This window comes from Charadrius vociferus, unplaced genomic scaffold, assembly GCF_000708025.1.
Source record: "Charadrius vociferus isolate BGI_N301 unplaced genomic scaffold, ASM70802v2 scaffold115, whole genome shotgun sequence".
NCBI lineage: Eukaryota > Metazoa > Chordata > Aves > Charadriiformes > Charadriidae > Charadrius > Charadrius vociferus.
The window spans coordinates 2,715,952-2,740,736 of NW_009648636.1; the positions used below are offsets into that span (position 1 = coordinate 2,715,952).

Genomic DNA, 24,785 nt, shown 5'->3' on the forward strand with positions numbered 1-24,785 from the left:
ATTTGCAATTCTTAGCTGATGTCCTTAATATAATCGACATTGGGTTCTCAGTGCTTCATGGGAAAAGAGAAAAGGGTAATTGGCCAGGCAGCAGGAGATTTTGGATGAGATTTAGCACGTAGACCTTGGTTGCAAGCAAGGTGCACTCAAAGATTGGTGAAGTCTTTGGGTTCCATGCAGGTATATCAGCTGATAAAGCGTCTGACAGACTGGCTACGATGCTGCAGTAGCCCCGTCTCCATCCTTACCCCGCTCTGCAGGGAGGGCGTCTCTGGCCTGAACTGACTGACTTGGCTTTCAGCGTTCTTCCGTTGGGTAGCACAGTGATAATCTCTAGCTCTGTGACTTCCAGCATCTTTTTGCCTTAAATATCCACAAGGAAAATAGTGATCTCCTTGGAGGGAAGTTTCCACCTGGCTTTCCTCTATCTAAAAACTTGCTTTATATTTTATTTACTGTTTTCTATTTTATTTTACTTTTTGGGGCTTCCTTCTAAAGCTTAAGAATGATGTTTTGGGGTTTTTTTGTATTGTTTGGGAAAAGATTTAAACTTTTTGTGAAAAGCTTTGTGGCAAGAGTTACCTCAACGGTATGAGGGTACCTGAAAACTATCGCTAAGTAACCTTATACATGCTAATCCCGGCCCACATAAGAAGTCAAAGATTAAGTCTGATTTCAAAAACGAACAGCGGGAGATGTTTAGAAATATGGATGGATTTTTCTCTTTTTCCTCTCTACGTTTTGTGATAGGAGGCCTTCATGTCATTGCTTGCAATAGATAGGGAATGTGGTTAGGTCGCCAAGGACATCCTTCCGTGCCTTTTTGGTATGAGGAATACTTTCAGGGGACAAAGTGTATTCCCTAAAGTGTCTCTTAAAAGCTTCAGTCACTTAAACTGTGAGATATTAAAAAAAAAAAAAAAAAAGAAGTCTTTCTGTTTCAACAAAGTGGCAAAATATCTTTTCCATTTATCTTCAAACAACTGAGAAAAGCACATGAACTGGATTAGTTTGAGATGTGGCTTTTCAAAGGACTTTTAACTCCCTGGGACTCAGCAGGTGGTTTTGTTCTCAGATGTATTCTGAGTGTAGGATTGCACGTTTTACAGAATAGATGAGAGTTCCAAACTGGAAAAAAATCCCATTTTACTGCTGTATTAGAGTATGACTGACATAACTGGTGTGGCTATTGGAATTGTGGTATCAAAGAAGTGGATGTAGCAACTGACTGAGGGGCCACCTCCAGGAAATCTCCCTCTGATGTGCCACGTCACAGCGGTACTCCTGTGTCTGGGTTTTCTAAAGCGTTTGGTAGCAGCTGCTGCCGAGCAGGGCAAGATTTATAGCCGAAAACTGCATCATTTCATAGTCTGCTGCTAGCAGTAGTTGTACATGAAAGGGCTGTCATTTTCTAAAATGCTGAAATTGGTCTGTTACCGTTGGCATTTCTAATTTTCCACAATTAAATTGTTCCTGGTAAATTGTTTGCAAACATTTTCACGAGGTGCGCTCTACTCATTTTGACCTTTTCTAATCGGTGTTATTTTCTCCATATCAGTTACGCAACCAATGCAATGCAGGAGGTGGTCCGTTTAAACACTTAGAGAAATAACTCTTGTTTTGAGGGGAGAGAAAAAACTGCTTCTGTATGGTTGAACTTTCAGGCTCACCTGGTGGCAGCATTTGAGCAGAGCTTGGGGAACATGACAATCAGACTGCAGAGCCTGACAATGACAGCGGAACAAAAGGCAAGCTTGAAAAATATTTGGGGAAATCTGAACTTCTGTTTCCAGCATTGCTGTTCCTGCTCCTTCTGTAGTTGTAGGGGGGGGGGAAATAAAATCGCATACACCGTTTGCCTTAGTTTCCTCAGTTGTGGTGATGGACTAAAATGTAATAAAAGTTTTGTAAAAAATACGTGTTTTCCTCACTAGGATGTTGTGACAACTGATAAGGTTATTATTACAAATTGTTGCTTTGAGCACAAGTCTTCAGTATGGCATATTTTTGTAAGACATTTCTTCCCAATGCATCCACACGTGTGCACATTCAAGAGAAACACCAAGAAAATTCCTTGTAGACAGGCAACACTGGGTTTTGGGGCAATATACTTTTGATTATGCGTTATTTCTGTATTATAGACCATTTATGCATTTTTTTGTATCATAATAACTAAGCTACTTTGCAGCCTCTTGAGGGTGTGCTTCCCCAGGTATACCAAACCTCATTTTTTATCTCCTCGTACATACATATTCCATAAATTCTGTATCAACTACCAATGCTCAGATTGAAAAGTGGCTTCTTTGGAGCGGTTTGATACCATCTGCATTTTCTAAAGTATCACCGTTGGGGTTTTTTTCTTATTCAAGGACTCGGAACTGAACGAGTTGAGGAAGACTATTGAACTACTGAAGAAGCAAAATGCTGCTGCCCAGGCTGCCATCAATGGAGTCATCAACACGCCTGAGCTCAACTGCAAAGGTGAGAAGCATGCACCACATAGAGCGACTGTGCAGTGCTCGTGAGACTTTAGACCTCTTGGTAACAGCTGATGTAACCATCAGAGATCAGCCCTGTCTCATGACCGTGCTCCAGTTACTTGTTTTGGTATCAGTTGGGGATCTGAAATGGGTATCTGTGTAAATAGCGTGGTGGATTCTACAGAAGTAAATGGATGTGTTAGACACATGAGAAGGCGTTTTAACAAAGCTTTTTCACCTTCAGAGTGAGGTCTCTGCATTTACCAATTTATTAATGTATTAATTCACCCATCTAGACACTGATGCGAAGCAGTGCGGAGCAGAGATCCCCATTTCAGTGCTAGGGATCCCTCTTCGCTTTATTTTCTTTGGTGTTTTCAGTAATTTCTAACACAAAATCTGAATGCAGCCCTGTCTTTTCTCACTTCTCTTACTCATCCTAGTAATTTACACGTATATCAGATTTCATACATAATTTTGACACCGCCTCCGTTCATATTCAGGCCCCGGAGCCGCTCAACCTACCGACCTGCGGATCCGAAGGCAGCACTCTTCGGATAGCGTCTCCAGTATTAACAGTGCTACCAGTCACTCCAGTGTGGGAAGCAACATCGAGAGTGATTCAAAGAAAAAGAAGAGGAAGAACTGGGTGAGTGCATTTGAGCGGATTGCGTGAGGTTTATGTAAAATTGTCGGAACATGCACGGTGCAATCTAGCCGCACAGCTCCTCCTTCCTCCCCTCATGCAACAGGTCAGCACAAGGACTGTGCACCATTTAAATCCTGTGTAAACTCTCTTTTGAAGGCTTAATTGAGTCGTAAGTGATGTATATGCTTGTGTTGACTCTGCCTGGGATTGAATTTTAGCTTAACAGCCAAAAGGCCAGTCTTAAATTAGAAGTAGCTGTCAAAGATCAATTCTGGCTAAAAGTAATTTGGTGTCCAACCCCTTAGGGAAAACTCGACGTCTGTCATTAAAGTACAACAAATCCACAATGAGAGATCATTCTTACTTCTGCTTTTTTTTTTTTTTTTTTTTGTGGCTCGTAAGCGAACATGTTAAACACTTGAAAAACTCTGTTTTGAACCTTACTGTGGAGCACTACAACAAAAAAACACCCTGATCTTTAAAAATTTATCGTGATGGACATTTATTTTGCAAGATTTTGCAATACTTACCTTTCATTTCCCATTTTTTCTTCTTTGCTCATCATGTACTGTGTACAAGGTACCCTGTACTGGAGGAAAGGTACATTATATTAAACTCTGTTTTGAATTAGACCGTAACTGCCTTAGTGACCTAGTCTGATTGTAGTTTGGATGAAAGTCTCTAGATCCTTTATTGTAGCCAGTAAAGCAATCCCCCCCTTCCTTCCCACTGACTTTAAATTTCCCTGCACTGTTTGGGTATACCGGTAAATCTGTACAGCAACGAAACGTGGTTTGAGCTGGTAAAGATTGGTTTGTATTTGCACTATATGCTCTCAGAAATGTTTGTGAAACTACTGAACAGTAAGAAACAGCTTCCTGAGCAAGTTCTTGGTTTTATTTCTCTTATACCCCGATGGTTTCATTTGGGTATCTTGCCAGCTGCTTTGTAACAGCAGTATTTCCGTTTCTGTCCCTTAAATAATTGGTTGAATGGAAACGGTATCATCTCCAAATCCTTCTTGTGCTGGGTTATACATTAGGTATAGACAAAATTAATTGCTGTAACTTTTAAATTGCCTACTGGCTCTTAATTTGCGACACAAACCTTTTGTAATCATTAAGCCTTAGTTAAGGTAAAAACTTTTCAAATTTTTGCTTTAGCTTCTATTCTTTGTTATTCTAATGTCGTGGCAGATATCCTACATCAGACTACACTTCTTACTCATCAGATGACTATTTTTAAAGAAGGTTAAGGAAACATCTCCTTATTATAAAGAGAAATAAAGTTTTCATGAAGTAGAAGAAACAGGACAGTATTTTTATGTTGTTGTTAAAAATTAGTACATAATTGCCATAAAATGAAAACTGAAAATAAAATCAGTAATTTACCAAGAGAATATGTAAGTTGAGTCAAATTCACACATTGTTTATTCCACAAATACTGAGGAAGTTGTGAGCCAAGATCTTTTTGTTATTTATAGAAACAACGCAGCTGTCCATTCAGGGCTGAAATACCAGATTTTCAGCATTTCTCACTGTAGGAGTCTTTGTCTGGTTTAAAAATAATTTTCAGCTCATATTAAGCCAGCCTGTTGACAACATGTAATTTGTGATAGCATTAAACAATGTTCATAGAGTATCCTGAGCTGAAAGGGACGCATGAGGACCATCTAGTCCAAACTCTACATACGGCAACCTAATAGGTAGACCAGATACCTAAAAGCATTGTCCAGATGCTGCTTGAACAGTAACTGTTGAACTGTAGCTTCAGGATTACATCAGTTTAATCACATGAATATTCATTCTTTTTGTTGTTTGCAAAATGGCAGTCACAATAAAAAAGGTTGTTTTAGTTGCAGATGGATAGAGAAGATTCTTTTTTTTTTTCTTTTCACCTGGTGAAATACCTGTTCTTGCGAGAAAAACCACGATACTAACTTGGCTGTTAGCCAAAACATTCTGTCTGAGCTAAGGAGAAAATATAATTTAAATAGTTAAGAAATTTGGATCTGATGTCTCCCTCAAGTTATGCAAAAAACGGCCGTATGTTGTTTGGAACACCTGGGTTTGGAAAACACAGGGTTCCAGTTTTAATGTAACTGTTGGTCTTTGATTATTGGTCATGTTTGTCTTAAAAATCCAAAGCTTTCCTTATCACTGGCTTTATCTGTTAAAACATGTCTTTTTTCCTTCCCCCACTTCCTTTTTCTTCTGCTTCTTCTGGCAGGTCAATGAGGTAAGGAAGACCTACTTTAAACTATGAGATACAAAGCTAACCCATCCATTTACATCACTAACCGTTCCAGCATCATTAACCTTGGCTGAGCCACGTCACGTTATAGCTGCAAGTTGTTACAACACCGCTGTAAAGCTTGTTGCACTGAACAGAATTTGCTGTAAAATCATTCTTTTAGGAAGCCTTGATAGCCAGTCCTATTGACCTTATTAATCTTATAAAATAGTTAAGGAAAAAAAAAAAAAAGCTTTTTTATTCTTTTTCACCCATATTAAAATATATAAGTATGGCTGTATCTTTTGGAGTATTTGCATGCTAAAGTTTTTACTCTGTGGCGTTTTTTGCCTTGTTTCATTCTTAATGGTGTGCCTCCTGTTTTCCTCTTGTTGTTTTTTCAGTTACGCAGCTCCTTCAAGCAAGCTTTTGGTAAAAAGAAATCTCCCAAGTCAGCGTCTTCTCATTCAGATATTGAGGAGATGACTGATTCTTCGCTGCCTTCTTCACCAAAGCTGCCGCACCATAGCTCCGCTGTTTCAACACCATTGCTGAGAGCTTCCCATTCCAATTCTCTGTAAGTGATTTTTAAAATTTTAAACAGAAAACAGAGTGGAAGGCATCTTGCTGCATTGACGGAGGAATAGAGAACTGTCATGCTTTGGAGACATCCAACGTTTTCCGTGGTAGCTTTACAGGACGTGTCTAGGCTACTTGACAGAAACAAGCAGAGGCAAAATGTACCCGACAGTATCCTGTCCCCTTTGGTTCCTCTAAGAGTCTGTACGTCTGTATAAGCACCACAGGACTCTGAGAGCTGTTCAGCTACTTGCACTGCTAAAACCAGCTGTTCACCATGAGGCCACAGCAGAGGACATAGTGGGCCAGACAGGATTGTTCTGTAGATCAGAGCCGGTCTGTTGCCACCGATGAGTCCTACTCCCAAGCATCACTTACATTATCTCCCAGAGGGCGGCTGTTTTCTGGGTAAAATCCCTGTCATACCGGCAAAAGAATGAGCAAAGGTCACACTTTCAACCACCGCCTATTTTGAATGTTCTGTAGTCAAAGGAGATTACAGGCAGAGGACAGAAAAGTTGAATTTAGATATTCAGGGAATCAAAAGGCATGTAAGCTGGCTCCCAACCCAGTACCTTTGCATTAGTGTCCAGGAAGCCAAAAATCATTGTGTCGTTGCTGTAGTATAATTTAATGTTTCGTTGGGGTGCTCTCTCAGCAGAACATATTGAGTATGAAGGGTATTTATAGCCAGGGTGACCTTGGAGCGCGGAATTAGTTGGATCTGTTGTTGTTAATGAAACAAGCCAGGCCAAGTCTGGGATTTTGTTTCCTCTGTTGGCTAAAGACAGCACATACTGTACTAATCTGCAATGATGAGTTCCCAATTATATTGACAGATTCCGATAAAGGTAAGGATTTGCTGGAAATCAAAGGGCATGGTTTAGCGGTACAGCTGAACTCACCTACCGGCTTCTGTCTGATGGATGGAGATGACCCACTCCTCATTTCTTCTGTACCTGCCCAGCCACCTGTGCCTGGTCCTTCCCTTGCACTGGCTCTGCTCCTTCTCAGACAACTCCAGTGAGCCGATGAGCTATGCTAAATTCTGTGAAAACTAATTTGACAGAAACATGACGTTTTTTCCCCGGGTTGCTGGGTTGGATCAGCTCGGGAGGGCTGAGCAGACTCTGATGAGTGGCAGAGCTGGCATAAGCGCAGGGGCATGACAGCAGCACAGCCAGGAGCAGGCGGGGGGAGAGGAGAGAGAAATGAATGTGTCCTTTGAGTAGTAGCAAGCTATTGTATATCCTCGTCTGTAGGACCAAACCATACCTTCCTGCTTGTGTTTGTATGAGAATGAGATGCAGACTTTAAAGTCAGGACTTCTGTTCTGCTGCTTAACTCACTTTACGTTCATGGGAAGGTGACAGGCAATCTTGACACTTCATTTTGGCCGCCTGTGAAATAAAATTAAATATTTGCCTTACAGCACTGTTCTGAGTCTAAACTCACATTTTAGAATGTGCTTGGAAAACTTTGTAAAACAAATTTTCCGTTAATTCTCCAGTAGCTTCATCACTTGAGTAGGATAAATAAATACAGAGTGTTGTAAGAGGCAGTACTGAGAAACATAGAATTCCCAGACAGCCTCATGACCTTGTAGATGTCATGCCTAGTTTCCAGCCTGATTTCAGCTCAAATGCATTTGAGTAAGTACCCAAACTTGAAGTTTTGCCCGTCACTTGTTTTCACATGAAGAGCTGAAAACAATAGCAATAGTTTCCAGCCGTATAGTAGCGATGAAATGTTTGTAGCAGAAGATAATCCCCCGTGAACTTTTTTTAAAGCTTCTCCAGTCTCTTGAGCCTCATTCAGTGAGTTTCTGGTGACTACAGCAAATTGCGCTTTTGACAATTTTCTGGTCTTGGATTTCTAATGATGATCGCATCTATCGTCAGTCAAAACGCTGTGTGCATACGTCTCATTTTGACATGAAAGCCAAAAGCCTAAACATGACAAAAGAGTAAATATGCAAACTGAGGGAAGGCTAGAGCACCAGAAAACTTGTGTATTTTGGCTTATTGGCTTTTTGGTGGGGAAAACATCTCTCATTAACCTGATTTAGGGAGAGACATTTTAAATGAAATCTCCCTCAAAGCATGCAGCTGTGTGGTTGATCTTTATATAGATACACTTACGAATGTGCTGAAATGTTACTCACCCAAAATCTTTTTTTTTTTTTCTTGTGGGAGGAGGGAAGAAAAATGCCACCAAAAATTTTTTAAGCGTGAGTGCTTTAAAGCGAGCAGGAATTTGTCACGCTTGAATAGGTGTAGAGTTCCAAAGCCCTCCAGAGCAGTTCAGGGAAACCCAGATGTGCACACCTGGTGAGCTTTAAATCTGTCTGTAAACTCATCAATCTCCAACCAACGGCTGTTACTGCCTGCACCCCCTTAATTTATTTAGATTTTGGCTTTAAAAGTTTGCCTTTATGGCAACTACTGCGAAAAAAGTGAAGACTATCCAATAGTAGGTGACTTCCAGAATTCTGTTTCAGATGCTGATTAAAGAAAAATAAACCTGAGGCATATTTATTTCACTAGTCTCTAATTTTTCCATGACCTATTTGATACCTGATTTATGGCACCGCTAATCCAATAAGCCAAACCTTGTTGCCTGCTTCCTGCAGAATATTTTTTTTTTTTCCTCCTTTACTAATAAATGATGGAGTAGCACTGTCTGAAAAGTAACGAATGGTCTCGTTCAATGTCTGGTTTTCAATCTTCTCCAGTATTTCTGAATGCACTGACAGTGAAGCTGAAACGGTCATGCAGTTACGGAACGAGCTAAGAGACAAGGAGATGAAGTTGACTGATATTCGTCTAGAAGCCCTTAGCTCCGCTCATCAGCTCGACCAGCTTCGGGAGGCCATGAACAGAATGCAGGTAAGGAATTACCACCCCAAATATTGCAGTCTGTGTTGATGTACTAAAGGTTGACCAACCCGCCACACAGTAAAGATCTGAAAAAAGGTAAACTTGAAGTTTTTGAATGCTCACTAAAAGTTGTGTCTAGCTTTGGGGCAGTGTTAAACCTTGTGCCTTCATTAAAAGTCCGCTTGAACAGGTGAATTCTGCTGCCCTCAACTCTGTAGCTGTAACTGTTCCAACCCTAGAAACGTGTGGGGAGGTCATTTTGTTGACTGGCAGCAACCTCTTAAAATGTTCCCGTGCTGTCTGCCTTAAAATAGCTGCATTTCAGTGTTTAGTGAATTCCCATATATTTATGTCGTCTAAGATACTTTGAAAAGTTTCATGGAAGGGACATTGTAATAATTAAAATCATTAATTTATTAAAATAAATAAAAATATTATGAAAATGACATTTCTGCTGAACTGGTGTTTATTCTTAAGCTACTTCTGTTGCTCTTTTTTAAGCGTGTGTTTTCACTGTGCCTTCTAACTCCTGACTTGTCTTTTCAAGAGTGAGATAGAAAAATTAAAAGCAGAAAATGATCGGCTGAAATCGGAAAACCACGGCAGCTGTAGCAGGGCTCAGTCTCAGGTTTCCATTTCATCCTCTCCAAGACATTCAGTGGGTCTCTCTCAACACAGCTTGAACCTCACGGAGTCAACCAGTCTCGGTGAGTTTAATGAGAAAGGCGGTGGGCAGGTTTTATCCTGCACTTGGAAGATTGGGTTTGGTTAGCCGTGGAAAAATGAAAGCATTATTATTAGCAGTTGAGGTGTGGAAATATGTCAGGAGCTGGCACAAAGCCTTCTTTTAAAATGTCGTCATAGGTCTACTACGCCCTAGGTCGGAGTTGTCCAATTATGACCTCAGCGGCGAAGAGTCATGTTTAAAGCCATTTAATGGTGTACGTATGCCAGGGGATATATCATAGGAAGGAAAATATAGAGTCACTGACTAATAATTTTCAATGACCTTCACTTTTTAAGAGCGATACTGATATTTGGTAGGGAAGTCAGTAAACCTGGTACTTGTGTTTTACCTCGGGGCACGTGAAGCCCAGGTGTGTTGTGTTTGACTACAATAAACGTGTCGGCGTAAACCAGAATAGTCTTCATTGTTATTAAGATACAGCTGTGAAGCTGTTGATGTTTCCTGTTCGCAGACATGCTGTTAGATGACACTGGAGATGGCTCTGCCCGGAAAGAAGGAGGCAGGCACGTCAAAATAGTTGTCAACTTTCAGGATGAAATGAAGTGGAAGGAGGTGAGTTGTGTTTCGTCCCCAGCTTTGAAATATAAGTGATTTTGGAACGTGCCAGGGAATTCAAATCCAATTTGGGTTGGAGGCTTTTATTTGCAAAAGAATTTTCTCAGCAAAATAGGTCCTTGGTTCTATCACTAGTGATAGCCAAGGCACTCGGCTCCTTCCCACTTCTTGGACCTGCTCAGAGCCAGCACCACCAGTTCAGGTTATCTCATGGAGTCATCTAGAGTGACTTTTTATTTTGCAGTTTCTTGTTGGTGCCATCAGCAGTGGCCACGAAGCATGTCGGTAACGCAGGTTCTTTAGACTAGACCATGTGTCCGCGGTGTAGGTGATAACGTTACAATTTAAGCCTTCGAGTAGTATCCCTGAAAACCCAGCCGCTCTTTCGGCGTCGAGGAGGTTAGCAGACTAATCTGTGCCTTGGGATAGCATCTGTGTTAGACTTATATCTTAAAAACTGCACAAAGGTCTCGGGCCTTTCTGTTAAACGTCGATAAAATTTTAACTAATAAGATGATGCAGCGTTGTTGATAGAAGGTGCACCAAAACGCTAGAAGCACCAATATTCTGGAAGAATTTAATGGATCCAAACTGGGAGATCTGTACCTTATCATTCTAGTGCAAGTTGTCCACTCTGGTACAAGTATCCAGTTTTGAATGACATCTTACAGATGTTCTCCATTTGCAAGTAATGGAAAGAATCCCAAATATTTTTCAGATATTGTAAAATTGCAGCCCACCTCACGGGTGTAATGCAAGCATGAAGGTACTACACAATCTTTACCAAGCACTGACCTTGCCAGCTCACATTATGAGTACCTGTAAAAGTGTATTTAAGAAATAATTTGACACCTTTTGTAAAGGGGGGACAAAAATTTGAATAATCAGAAATAAAATTGACACAGCAGAACTTTCCATTAAATACCAATTTTGCATTAATAAATTACAGCCGTGGATAAGCAAATTACCAGGAAAGCTATATTGCTAATTCTGTGGGACTCCACTGTGCTCACAGTCAGTAAAGTTACCACGTGGAAAGGATTCCTTACGTTTTAGTTGAACTTGAAGTCTTATGATAGAAATTGGTTTTTCTTCAATGAATGTTTCACAGTGAATGCAGCTATAGAAGAATAGAAAAATAAGGTGCATTCTGCTTCTTTTTATCTGTCTTAGAAGCAAAATTATCCACTAAAATGCTGTGATATACCAAACATAACATGGAAGTTATATATATATTTATATATAAACCTCTCTTTATATATAACTATTTAGATATAAAACCATGCATGATTTCTATATATATATTTTTAGATTTCTGTGCACGGCAGCATTTCGAGAAGTAAATAGGATAAACCCTGCAAATGCAACATACCTGATTGTGAAGTCATGGAAAAATGAACATGCCGTGAACTTTTACACCTACATTTCTCCTAAAAATCATTCTGTCTTTTTGCTAAGCTGTAATCCTCTCAGACGTTTTTGAATTGTCCATGGATTGATTAACCGATACCTTTTACTTTCAGTACCACTTAAGTATCCTTTAGATTTGTGACTCCAACACTGTAGAAAATGTTTAGGAGAAAAAGAGGATTTCGTATAGCATTCAGAATTTACCATATAGAATAGTAAAAAAAAAAAAGGGGGGGGGGGAAATAGTAAAAAAAAAAAAAAGGGGGGGGGAAGGAAAAAAAGGAGGAGGGAAAGGGAAAAAAGGGGGGCGAAACCTCAGCATTTTAATTACATTAAACAGAGTTGTCTGATAGAGTTAGGATTGATTTATCTGTTTATTAACTTCAAGTCACATTCCTGTGCATTTAGGATTCGAGGCCTCGCGCGTTCCTCATAGGCTGCATCGGAGTCAGCGGCAAGACCAAATGGGATGTTCTGGATGGGGTTGTAAGACGGTTGTTTAAGGTTAGTGAGTACCATTTGCTGTGTGCTTGAATTCTCCTGTTAGATTCTGATGGTACCAGGCGACGTTTAACTTGTGTTTGTTACTATTACAGCATAAAACAAAGTCAGAGAGATTTCGGTGCTGCCTGACTTTTCGTGTCCTTTTTTACCCCAGGAGTATATCATTCACGTGGATCCCGTGAGCCAGCTGGGGCTGAATTCCGACAGCGTTCTGGGCTACAGCATTGGAGAAATCAAACGCACTAATAGCGCAGAGACACCCGAGCTGTTGCCCTGTGGCTATCTAGTTGGAGAAAACAACACTATTTCAGTTACCATCAAAGGTAATTGCGCTTGACCTGTCTGTTGTAGTTCTTCTCACTAATTGCGGTTTTATCAAAGCTTGCTGTGTCAAGAAACTCGGAGGAGTAGAATTTTCCCATCCCTGCCTTTGTATTTAATGCTCCTTCTATTTTCATTTGATAAAGACAGCACTTAGAGTATGCTAAGTCTATAAATTCAGCAAGTTTTCAACCTGTAACAGTAGGAGTAATTACAAAGACAGGAGTTTTCTCCACATACCTTGAACTGATGCCTGGAGTTGTCCTGGAGAAGACCTCACAGGATGTAGTGAAGGTGCTTGAGCAGCAAAGTACCTTCCAAATGAATAAAGCCTCAGAATTTTATTAACTCTTTGTAATGGTTATAGTTGCTATTTCCTTAGTGCAGAGTGAAAAAGTTCTTGATTTAACTTGCCTGCTTGGTCTCGCTGAAGAGTCCCTCCTGAGGCAGCAGTAAGGAGGGATCCCAGAATTCACGGGTCACCCTAAAATCTGGATTTCTTTCAAAACGTATGGTTTTCAGAATTCTCATCAATATCGTTATATCATGCTGATAAGAATGTAATGCATATATTTCTCATTCGGTTTCTCAGGGAGCCGTTTTTTTATGAAAACTACTAAGAAACTAGGTTTGAGGGGAAGGTCCTCAACCACTGCATTTTGAATGTGCATCGGCTTGCTCGAAGTTACACCAGTGAAATCTCGAGCAGAGATCCGTGTGCAGCACTAGAGTATTGGAGAGCATTGCCAAACACTCTACAGCTCAACTTCAAAGTTTGGCTGGGGTAGTTGACTTGAAAGGAGTTTGATTTTTGAACATTGCTGTAAAAAATCAATCGCCCTGGGTAGCGAATCAGCGGGCAGGAAGACAAAATAAGCCGTGAAATATCTCCGTGTACTGAGGCGTGATGTGAACCCGGGGTGTTCTGCTCGCTCAGAATACATTGTCCAACAGTAAATCCCAATTGAAATATTGCTTAAGGAGCAGCCGTATCTATAAAGCTGCAATCTGATTTCATATTTAACTTGCATTGGCTTGACTTGTGCTTTGAAGGTGCGTCCGTGATAACAGTTTTCAATAAAATAGAAATGCATTTAATCAATTTATGGAAAATCACTTCCATATACCTTTGAGGTATAAAGCTGCCTATATAAATATTTAATATTCCAAGTAACCATTGAGGTGCAAACATTTCTGCGTGCGATCTGCCAACTTCCCTTTCTGCTGTTTATTTTGAAGCACTGTGTATTTTCCCTGAGCCAATTCTGCCTAAAGTGACTGCTGACATTGCGTAAATGCTTATCAGTAGGAGTTTTATGTTAGAAGAGATAACTATCAGCATACAGAGAAGGAGTTTAATTACAAGCGTTTGGGAAAGTAGGGGGAGTTGATGATAGCTGGGTTGTTGTTTTTTTGTCTACTGATTCAAAAGTAAACAAGTAGATTCTGGATGAATGCGCACCGTACATGGCACTGTACAAAATGGATGGTTTGTGTGTGAAAAACGTGGCCTGGAATCATTTGTATGGCGACTTTCGTAGGGCTTTAGGCACTGTAGGATGCAGCTGAGTACACTGAAAACTGGGAGAGCTGAAGGAGGATCCAGGCTAACCCCATAGCTCACTTCTGCACTTGTTTTGCCAGCTTTACATGTGCTCCTCTTGACCACTGGGGATGCCAGAGCGGGGAAGGGATTTATCGCTGAAGTGAGAAACAGCCTGGTCAGGTCTGATCTAAATCTGTTGTTTCTCAGTGTTGTTTTGAGGTTTTCTTCTGCTATCACTGGGCCCAGGTACATTCACAAAATCACACTTTTCAGTTCTCGGGTATGACTGTCCAGTCATTTCAACTCGTCTTGATTTGTTCAGACTCCATAAGGGGATCGCTTTGCAGCTTTACAACTACTTAGTCAAAACAAACCAAAACAAAACTTTTAAAAATGCAGTAATTTGGATTAAAAAAAATGGGAATCCCTCTAAATGAGGAATCTTTTCCTGTTGCAGGTATCTGCGAGAACAGTTTGGACGGTCTGGTGTTTGAATCACTGATCCCAAAGCCTATACTGCAGCGTTATGTCTCTCTCCTGATGGAACATAGACGGATTATCTTATCTGGCCCCAGTGGCACCGGTAAAACATACCTAGCAAACCGTCTGTCGGAGTATATGGTGCTCAGAGAGGGCAGGGAGTTGGCCGATGGCATTATTGCGACCTTCAATGTGGACCATAAATCCAGTAAGGTGAGGAAACGGAAACCATCCTTGCACAATTAATGCTACCGCATGTGAAAAATGAGAGACTCCTCCTTAATTAATGCACCAAGAGGTGATTTTAAACTTATCTTTCTTTTTAAAGCGTTATGTTAATCCCGAAGGGAATAATATTTAAGATTTTCCGAACTGCGGATTCACCTGATTAAGGGCTTGAAATAGCAGGCTCCCAGGTGTATATTTAAACACCTAAAGGTGTCGTGATTTTCGAGCGGTTAGGAGCCTGAGAATTGCTGAGGAAGTTGGAACACCTGCATAAAATTCCCAGCAACTTAAGCAATCCCTATTGCACGCGGGCATTTTTCCAAAAACCCTCAAATGCATCTCCAGGCTCTCAAGGGTTTTCTGCAGCTGCAAGTAGTATCAGCAGCTGTAATCTGCATACGATGGGGTTGGAGTGATTGTTGTCCAGGCACATTTCTGCACCGGTAAGGCATGTCTCTGCTTTTTTTTGTTTTTTTAATGTGCTGCTGGTTTTGCTGAATATACCTCCAGTGAATGTCTAGATTAAAGAAAAAAAGGGGGGAAAAAAGCTGTATATTTGATGGCCTTAGGCACATTTTCCTCTGGAGGAAAGGGATGGTTGAAATTGTGGTTGTAGGCCACTAGTATAATTTGAGACGTGCTATGGTATAAATGCTTTAAAGCTGCTGAGACCATTTCAACCACTCCCGGTCACTCGGCAGCAGCCCCGCGAGCTCATCCTTCTCTCATGGCAGTACTGAAGGCATCCGAATTTGGCCTCTGCCAAGGGATGCTTTATTCCGGATTAACTTTATCAGCTCTATTTCGGTAGACACACAGTTGCAAGAAGATATAACAAGCCTAGCTGGGGTGCAAAGTTTGGTTTCAGTGTAGGGAGAGTTGAACAAGTTCCTGGAAAGAAAGAAAAATCTATTTCGGGCCTCTTGAGTGCCGGATTAGGACAGCACGAATGAAAAAACACAAACCAAATGACAAAATTCTACCCCTTTTAGGCCCTGATCTCACTCAAGATTTCTGATATAGTCTTTGAATCTTCAGCGTAACCCACAAAAGAGAGGAAAAACCATATTCTTCTGTTTTCTTATGGAAAGTGTGTGCATTTTTGAGATGTCAGGCTCTTTTGCTTTAGATTTCATTACAAAGCCAGTAGTTTATTTGTCTGGATTTTCAAGGAATATGAAGAAAACTCTCTTTTTTTTTTTTTTTTAATTTTATTTTCTTTATATATGCTTTGCAGGAACTCCGCCAATACCTGTCCAACCTAGCAGACCAGTGTAACAGTGAAAACAACGCTGTGGATATGCCTCTTGTAATCATTTTGGATAATTTGCATCATGTTAGCTCCCTGGGAGAGATCTTTAATGGACTTCTAAACTGCAAGTACCACAAATGGTAAAGAAATAACATCAGGACACATGCCAAATTTCAATGCTGCAGTCAGACCGCCGCCCTTCCAAAATGTGATCACAAACCAAACTAAATTAATTTGAGAAAGTGGACTGAAATGGCCAGACTGTTCATATTATGGACAGCACTTTAGAGGTTGTTTTTTTTTCTTCTTAAAATGATCAATTCCTCTGAAATCAGTAATAAAAAAGCAGTAGAGGGATTGGGTAATTTGCATTCACTTCATGCAGTAGATCTTCTGTACTAAAACCCCATTTTTAGTGAAAGATTCTGCTTTGGGATTTCTGTTTGGCTCTCAGAATTTGAAATTGTTGGAAGTCAGATTCTCAGTAGAGAATTTGGTCATAAGTAACTACAAAAGCCTTCTTTGACAAAAGAGGTTTGAATAACCTTTCTTAATGTTGAGATCTTACTAAGAAGTTGTTTTGCAAAATTTACAAGCTTGATTTGCATATTATTTTTTTTATAGTCCGTATATTATTGGCACAATGAACCAAGCCACCTCCTCAACACCTAATCTTCAACTTCACCATAATTTCAGGTACTGTTTATTCACGTTTCTCATTTATGTTTGTGGGCTGGTGAAGGAGTAATGGCCACTGAGTCATCTGAAATTGTTCTTATCAACTGAAATAGCAAACCGAGAGAGAAATACCATTTGCTACTAGTTGCTGCCCTAACCTGTGCAGCTTTGTTATGATGCTGTTATTAAAGCAACTGCAGTTCATACAACTTGTACTTTTCAGAGGATTGTTAAGATATTTGATCTTCTACCAGATTTTAGATAAGGCAATATTTAGGCAAAGCAAATGCTGAATGAGAAATAAGCTGAAACAATGCACAATACGAATTGTTTCATGTAGTGAACTCATCACTCCACAATAACTTTTGCTAAAATACATATACGACTGGGATAACCCATTTTGTTCATGGTAATCACCCAGAAATAATAAAAATTCAGCCTGAAAAACTGCGTTCGGTGGCATGAAGGAGAAATAACGGATGTTTCTGCTGTTCTGCCATAGATGGGTGCTATGTGCTAACCACACTGAGCCAGTCAAAGGCTTTCTCGGCCGTTTCTTGAGAAGAAAACTAATTGAAACGGAGATCAGTGGCAGGATGAGAAATGCAGAGCTGGTTAAAATTATCGATTGGATTCCCAAGGTCTGGCAACACCTGAACAAATTCTTGGAGGCTCATAGCTCCTCCGATGTTACTATCGGTAAGTGTTCTGCCCATATGCCCAGGCATATGTAAATATATATATTTTGTTTCCTTGTGCATCCATGTATGTTTCCTTGTGCTATATCAGGTAAAAAAGGTCTCTTTAAAACCCTACTTTTAGATGGCAGTGTAGTCTCAGGGAAACTATACAAGAAGTTTCTAAACAGCTTTTTTTTTTTTCCTTTTTTTACAGAAAAATAGGACTTCTTTCTAAATCCTGGATGCAAACTGTGTTATGAAATCTGATTAACTATTTTCCCCTTGAGGCTGTAGTTTTTCAAGTTTTTTCAGAGGATTTTTGAGCTCTTGGGAAGAGCATTTCACCAGCCAGCTACTTACATTCTCTCATCCTTGGCTGCTTTCTCCAGAGAACTGGAAATTGTTTTTTCATCCTGTTTTTGATGCATATCATGATTGTGATTTGAGTGTAATATCTAAATTTCCCTCTCCAGGTCCACGGCTCTTCCTCTCCTGTCCGATAGACGTAGATGGTTCTAGAGTTTGGTTTACTGACTTGTGGAACTACTCCATCATCCCGTATCTTCTGGAGGCAGTTAGAGAAGGGCTACAGGTGAGCAGGCAAAAGTTAAAAATCATAGGTTTTGAATGGTGTCTGTTCAAAAGGCACCACAGCATCGGACAAAACTGAATAACGGCAACGTTTTCTGTGGCTACAACTTTGCACACTGAATACCTGCGTCTCTGAAAATGTAACCTAAATTGTTGTTAATTTCAGGCAGAATTATTCTCTTCAAATGATTTTGAAATGTGAAGTGGAAGCACTGGAAGTCCAGATTAGATTTTTTTGAAAAGTGTTTAGATTCCCAACTACTGATGTTTTCAGTGAGGGGGCAGGTTAGACACCCAAATGTCTTTGAATAATCTCTTCCAGAAGCACACCTGAAAATTGTACTGTGCATCTGAAAAAATAACATCTTTGTGGTCGTTAACTCAGTTACGCAGGATGTTCCTTTGTAAATCAAACCTTTCAACAGAGGAGGAACAAAGCTGTGTGTGGAGAGAAACATATTAATGAGTGACAGGATCGGTATCAGTCACATTTTGATTACTTCTCTGTCTGCAGGATGAATATTTTAGTAGATTCCTTCATAATTCTTTCAGAGGCCATAGTGAAATCATCATTGATTGCTTGTACTTAGTAACTGATTGATACTCTAGCAATTTGGATACTACTAAGCATTACCACGCAGTTCTTAGCATCTCTGTGACAATAAAGCATGTTGGAATCAGGAGGAGGGTCCAACAGAGGATTACTCTGGACTTGCCATGCAACTGTGGAAAAAAACACCTTTTTTTATTCTCCAGTCTTCCGTTCACAGAATAAGCATGGCAGCACGACATTAAAAAGGCAGGTTTGGAGATAGCATAATCAAATATCAGTAAAATCTGGGCATTGCACGCTGGAAAGCTAAACACAAGATCACACATACAGAAATATGAAGGGGGATCACAGTGAGAGTCTAGAAGATTGCAAAAGGGCTAAAGGTAGATGGAGAATAGGAAATTATGGCAATGCATTGGGAGCTTGTGTTTTGGGAAGTGGACAAATGCCGTTTTGAGGGCATAAGCTGTAATTACATCTGATAGAGACAGGAAGAGAATAGTACTGCTGTATGTAAAATGACGTTAGAAAGAAAGTGGGAAGGGTTCAGAAAAGAGCAGTGGGTATCATTAATGTACAGGAAGCATTATTCAATAAGAGAGATGAGAAGCTCAAACTATTCCGTTTATTCAAGAGGAAGCGAAAATATTACTTGGTCTATGGGAATTAGAGCAGCAGCTTTAGTCTTGCGGGGGAAAAAAGTCTAGTGGATGTTTGACAAGTTTGGACTAGAAAAATGCAAACTATGAGCAAGACATGGCTTGTTATTAGTAAGAATAATTAACAGTTATGAAATTTTATTTATAGAAGTAACAGGGTCTCCATCACATATGTGTCTGTGCCTGAAGTCTTTCTGAAACATGAAATAACTCCAAGGACGAGCTCCATGCAGAACCAGTTGCGTTGCAGAATGGTTCCTTCATGTTTGTGAAAAACCATTCTCTCCGTTTTGCTGCTGCTTGGGGCTCACCATTGCAGTATGCGTCAGGATGCCCTTACGTGTGTAAAAAAAGTGTGAAAGATTTCTTTTGGAAAATACTGGGATTTTGGTTTGATTTGCTTGTTTTACGTTTCCTTTCTGTGCAATACCTTGTCTGTATTAGAGGTCCAGCTCTTGTCTGCAGGGGAGTACTCTGCAGAGAATGGAGAAATCACAAAGATGCACCAGTCTGAGTACTTGAAGAAATACTTCAAAAAAAAAAACCAACACCGAAACAATGGGATTTTACACCATCCAGTTAACAACTACCCTAGGTTTCGTTTGCTATCTATACAGCAGAGATTTATAGATATTAGAGAGAAAGAGAGAAGACAACCCTGTCAGAGAAAACAGCTTTTACTAATGACTGCTTACAATTCTATAAAATACATGAACTCTTCAACAAGTTTGGTGAGAATTTGCGCAAACTGTGTTTGCCATGTGAAATTTGCCAGTACCTGGAGACCTCATTTTCTTTGAGACGATTGTGTTAAGCTCTTGGAGGTGAGGAACATGATAGGTCCTAAGGTACAACACACAAAGAGGAACTTTGCTAGAAATAGAATGGGAGAACCATTTTACGTAAAACTTCCTTTAAAGGAAGGTAATGGGCACCAATAATCTTTATGACCTAAAACAAGTGACAGGAGAGCATGTGACTTTGTTTCCTCCTGGAAAGGATAAAACTGATACTCACAGTGGTGCTTGGGCTCCTTGTCCTGGTTTTTGAAGCTCTGCTATCGACTCCTCAGTAGGCGTGGAAAGCATTGAAAAATTAGTAACAGAAATGAAGAGAAAGAACAACAATTAATAAACTCATCCTTTTGCTTGCTTGTTTTGCCCTATATCTGCATCCTCCCTTAGGTTATTTGAATGGCTTGTGTGCCAAGTGTAAGGGTTTCAGTGTCTCACTTTGTGCTGTAGAGTCTGCATCCACTTCGGTCCCATTTCCCCAAATTCCGCTAATTCATTTCCATTTAAATAATTTCTCAATTTACCCTGGAATTTCTTTTTTATTGACTCTGTGGATAAGAGTAAGACTTCAGCAGCTGAAGAGTAGGCAGAGTTGTGCTAATTAACATGCTAATGCTAGAAATGTGTGTCTCATTTGGGGATATTTTCTGTCCCCCACACCCACAAAGGCTCCTCCGAGAACACATCTTCTGTCATGAAATTGCCTGCCAGAAAGGAAGGGTGGACTGCTGATTTCACTCTGATCTCTGTGGATCTAAACTGAACTATTTTTATGTATCTGGTTCTCATTTAGAGAACTATTTTGGGTCAAAGGCAAGCAAGCCAAATGGATCCTTACAATAATTGCTCCCGTTGGAGCTGAGGTTATTTTGTTCTTGAAAACAAGGATGTGAAAATTAGAGGGTTGTGTAAAACCCTGGTTCTTCCTGCTCGGTGCATCGATACAGACTGCAGCACCAGCAAAAAGAGGACCCAAAATCCCTGCAGCTTCCTGCCACCGGCACTCATACTCCAGTCGTTCCTCTGTGGTGCTTTGTGAAACAACCTGTTGGATTCTTGCCCCCCCCGAATTGCTCTCTAGAAAATGTGCACGTCAAAGGGATGGATGGAACTGGTTGATGTGGAAGGGAATAGCAAGTTAGTCATTCAGTCTCTCATCTACTCATGATACGCGATGATTTCATATCTTGAAATACGGGAATTTTACTTGTTAGATAATTTTCAGAAATGAGCTAGGATCCATGTGGACATTCTAGGTAGCAAAGACATGAAAAATGTAAAATCCTCTCCACTTAGCAACTGACATGTATTGCTTTAAATGCAAGAACAGGGTTAAAATAGGCAATCTGGTTTGCCACAGCTTGAAGACGTTAGGCTGAGAAAATAATATCGTACGGCTCAAGGATGAAGAGTATTTGGGTTGTGGAAGAGGCTGTGTTAAAGATTGCCTAGCACCATCTGCTGGGCACCTCTGCTCTGGGCTGGGGCTCAGTTCTGCTTCAGAATAAAGCAGATGATGGTATTTAGAGCAATTTAATACTTTGTGTGTGCAAGATATAAAACCACAAAAAAATCCCCAAGAAGAAATAGCAATGAGGAAGGTGGGATAGTCTTAGATCCATCAGAGAGCTGATGAATTTCATCGTTAGACCACTGCTTTTCCCCATGCACATTTTGCAGGAAAGGGAGAGTTCTCTGAATTCAAGTGACAAAATGCAAGTAACGAACTCTGGTAGCCAAAGGATGATTAGGCTGAAATTTATTTAGCAGGAGTAAACATTTTAAAGTCACTTGAAGTTGTATTTATGCTTTTGAAAGTCATGCGGCATTAAAATGAATGTATTAATTAATTAGAGAATCATAGAGTGGTTTGGGTTGGAAGGGACTCTGAAGATCATCGAGTTCCAACCCCCCTGCCCTGGGCAGGGATACCTCCCACTAGACCAGGTTGCCCAAGGCCACATCCAGTCTGGCCTTGAACACCTCCAGGGATGGGGCTTCAACAACTTCTCTGGGCAACCTGGGCCAGTGCTTCACCACCCTCAAAGTGAAAAATTTCTTCCTAATGTTTAATCTAAACCTGCCCTCTGCCAGTTTAAAGCCATTCCCCCTCGTCCTATCACTACATACCCTTGCAAAAAGTCCTCCCCCAGCTCTCCTGTAGGCCCCCTTTAGGTACTGGAAGGCCTAATTAAGGCAAACTTAACTGAATATAAAAAGCCGAATACGTTGGGATTCAGTAACACGGGCTGTTCAAAACAGAAAAAGTTTTTGAAATAGAGCTTGCTTACTTGAAATAGGAACAGGAACACAGCCAAATCCTGCTGGCGCTTTTTCTCGGTTGAGTACAAAGAAATTCCCCTGACTTGAAAACCTTTTGCTATGACATCCATCATCGTTGCCTGATGACAGGTCTCACGTTTCCTCCTATGCATTCCACTGACGGCGGTTGCCCGACGACAGCAAACTGGTGCGATCCGGATGTCAACATTGACGGCCTCTTTCGTGTATTGACTTTAAGTTAACTTTATCAAGTGAGGTTATTTTCAGGTCTCCCTTTCTTCATCTGGTGCCAAGAGAAGGGCACTGCATTCTCAAAGGAGGTGGTCAGCCTCTTCCAAATCAGTTGTCGTTAAAAATAGCTAAAACTTTGTATGTCGTGAGGGTAGGGAATATCTCGCTTGTTTGTGTTCAGCCCTTCTTGCAAGTGTTTTCTGCAACCCAAGAGTCGCAGCGTATTCATTTTGGTTAGGCAGACACTGAATGAAATGGTAGACTAATAGGAATGGTTTACATGTTTTGATGCTTTTCCAGTTGTACGGGAGGAGGGCGCCCTGGGAGGATCCTGCCAAATGGGTAATGGACACTTACCCCTGGGCGGCCACCCCACAGCACCACGAGTGGCCTCCTCTGCTCCAGCTGCGGCCTGAAGACGTGGGCTTTGACGGCTACTCGGTGTCACGGGAAGGCTCGACCAGCAAACAAGTTCCAGTGAGTGATGCTGAAGGAGATCCTTTGGTAAGCTCTTATTTTTGAAACGGCAGAACCGCTTTGTTTCCCTTGTTTCTGGGGATTAGAAACAGGAATAAAAAGTAAAGGAAAGCGGAGTAGCGAATAGAAGTTTTAGAAAGAGAAGGCGACATTCCTGGGGAAGTCGTCACGTCGACTTGGGGAATGCAGTCGCACAGAGAGCCCATACAGTTTTGCAAGAAACAGCGGCAGAAGTTTTTCAGATTCATTTGTTGTGGTTATTTTGAGGATTCATTTTTTGAGAAGTGACGGAGGATGCGTGTAATAAACTTCGTTTCTGCACTGTGGAATTAAATGTGTGATTTTGTTGCGCATACTTGAATAATACAGTGGAACCATTTCATTTAGCCTGTTTTGCCACAATCGCTTTACTTTTTTTTGTTGCTTTACTTCACATGGTTTTTAGAGCTATATTCTTGCAATCAAATGAAAATTGAGATTTTCAAAGAATGTATGAACTTATAGCCTCCATGACTGGTGTCTAATTTATGAATTGTAGATACCACACAGGCATATAGGGAAATATTCACATGTATTTGTGTAGAGTGTATAAATTGAGTTTGAAGGTAATGCGGAATACACATTTTCTTCCAATGGGAACCAGTTCATGAAGCTGCTGTGCAAACTCTGAATGCCCTGAAGATTTCCTGTTGAGATATACATTTGTCTGGACAGTTGGGAGTATAGAACACGTGTTACGCTTTGCACTGGCACTTATATAGATATACAATTATCAAGCTAGATATTAGGACATTCAGATTTGCCTCTTTTGACTGATTTGTCCATATTTCCATGGGTCAGAGCAAGAGAGGGGTAGTATGCTTGAAGAATCCTGTTGAGTACAGCTGTGGACTAATCCATTCCGTAATCTTCTTATTTTCACCTTTACTGGAAAAGCATTGCTTTTTGTGACTAACACTCCTTATAACATGTTCCACAGTTAATAACCTCTTTTCAGAGACTCAGTATTAATTACCCTGGTTTTATCTTCCTTTCCTTTGTTACCCACTGGTAAAGTGAGTGCCGCTGTAGCTCTCATATGGAATTGGTGTTCTTTCAACCTCAGAATACAAATAATTATGAACTCCTGTGCCGTTGCAGATGAACATGCTAATGAGACTGCAAGAAGCAGCCAACTACTCAAGTCCCCAGAGTTACGACAGTGACTCTAACAGCAACAGCCATCATGATGACATCCTCGATTCGTCTCTGGAGTCGACGTTGTGATCTTCCTCAGACGGAAATAGGTTGTTTCCATTATTGCTCTCCCACTTGGCAAGAACCCCGATCACAGACTCACAAAAAGAACGCGTTCCTGGCCGGGGCTGGGATCTCAGTATTAGAGCTGCAAGAACAAGAAGACACTTGGAGTCAGTCTTGAACCTGGGTGCAGGCAACCCAAGCAACCTTTGTATTGTTTTGTCTTTTGACGATGATGAGAACTGCACTATTCCTTTGTTTTCTTCTGTTTAGTTGCTGTAAGCTCTCATGCCTAAGATACTGAAGATGTTAAAAATAATCGTCATTACTAAAGGTTAAAGGGGAGGGGGGAGAACTTCACAGCTATGAAGCAAACAGCTTTGTGCCATGTACTGTCCGGAAGGAGAGGGGAGAGGAATTTTTTGCCTATGCTGCTTCTGACCAAACGCATTTAGGTGAGGGCTGGACTTTTACCAATCAGCTTTGCGAATTAAACTCAGCTTCATATATAGTTCTGGTGCTATAACGATATCGCTTGCCTTGGTAATAATACTCAGTAAAGGCAAAGCTACAAAACAGGGAAGTTTGAATAAATAGTAAAAAAGAGAAAAGAAAAAAAAAAAAGAAAAAGCGCTGCTCTCCTTGCCAGTCTGAGACCTTGGCTTTCTTTCATTGTGTGTTTATAAAGATATATATATAAAAATAGGAATATATAAAAATATATATACAGTCTGAAC

General features: G+C 40.6%; 1 protein-coding gene across 4 annotated transcripts in view; it reads left to right on the forward strand.

Moving 5' to 3' along the window:
• Positions 1-24,785, forward strand: part of NAV2 (neuron navigator 2) — a 429,065-nt gene extending 404,280 nt beyond the window's left edge. For 2 of the 4 annotated variants that reach the window (XM_009886256.1, XM_009886257.1), the window contains 17 exons: positions 1,665-1,748; positions 2,370-2,481; positions 2,984-3,129; positions 5,359-5,367; positions 5,766-5,938; positions 8,675-8,828; positions 9,367-9,526; positions 10,019-10,119; positions 11,941-12,036; positions 12,191-12,359; positions 14,361-14,596; positions 15,849-16,003; positions 16,488-16,559; positions 17,044-17,240; positions 17,695-17,813; positions 22,633-22,836; positions 23,950-24,785. In XM_009886256.1, the coding sequence (XP_009884558.1) occupies positions 1,665-1,748; positions 2,370-2,481; positions 2,984-3,129; positions 5,359-5,367; positions 5,766-5,938; positions 8,675-8,828; positions 9,367-9,526; positions 10,019-10,119; positions 11,941-12,036; positions 12,191-12,359; positions 14,361-14,596; positions 15,849-16,003; positions 16,488-16,559; positions 17,044-17,240; positions 17,695-17,813; positions 22,633-22,836; positions 23,950-24,075 (2,313 nt within the window). In that variant the 3' untranslated portion in view covers positions 24,076-24,785. The remainder of the gene's footprint in view (positions 1-1,664; positions 1,749-2,369; positions 2,482-2,983; positions 3,130-5,358; positions 5,368-5,765; positions 5,939-8,674; positions 8,829-9,366; positions 9,527-10,018; positions 10,120-11,940; positions 12,037-12,190; positions 12,360-14,360; positions 14,597-15,848; positions 16,004-16,487; positions 16,560-17,043; positions 17,241-17,694; positions 17,814-22,632; positions 22,837-23,949) is intronic. The other 2 variants (XM_009886259.1, XM_009886258.1) reach the window with 1 other exon arrangement.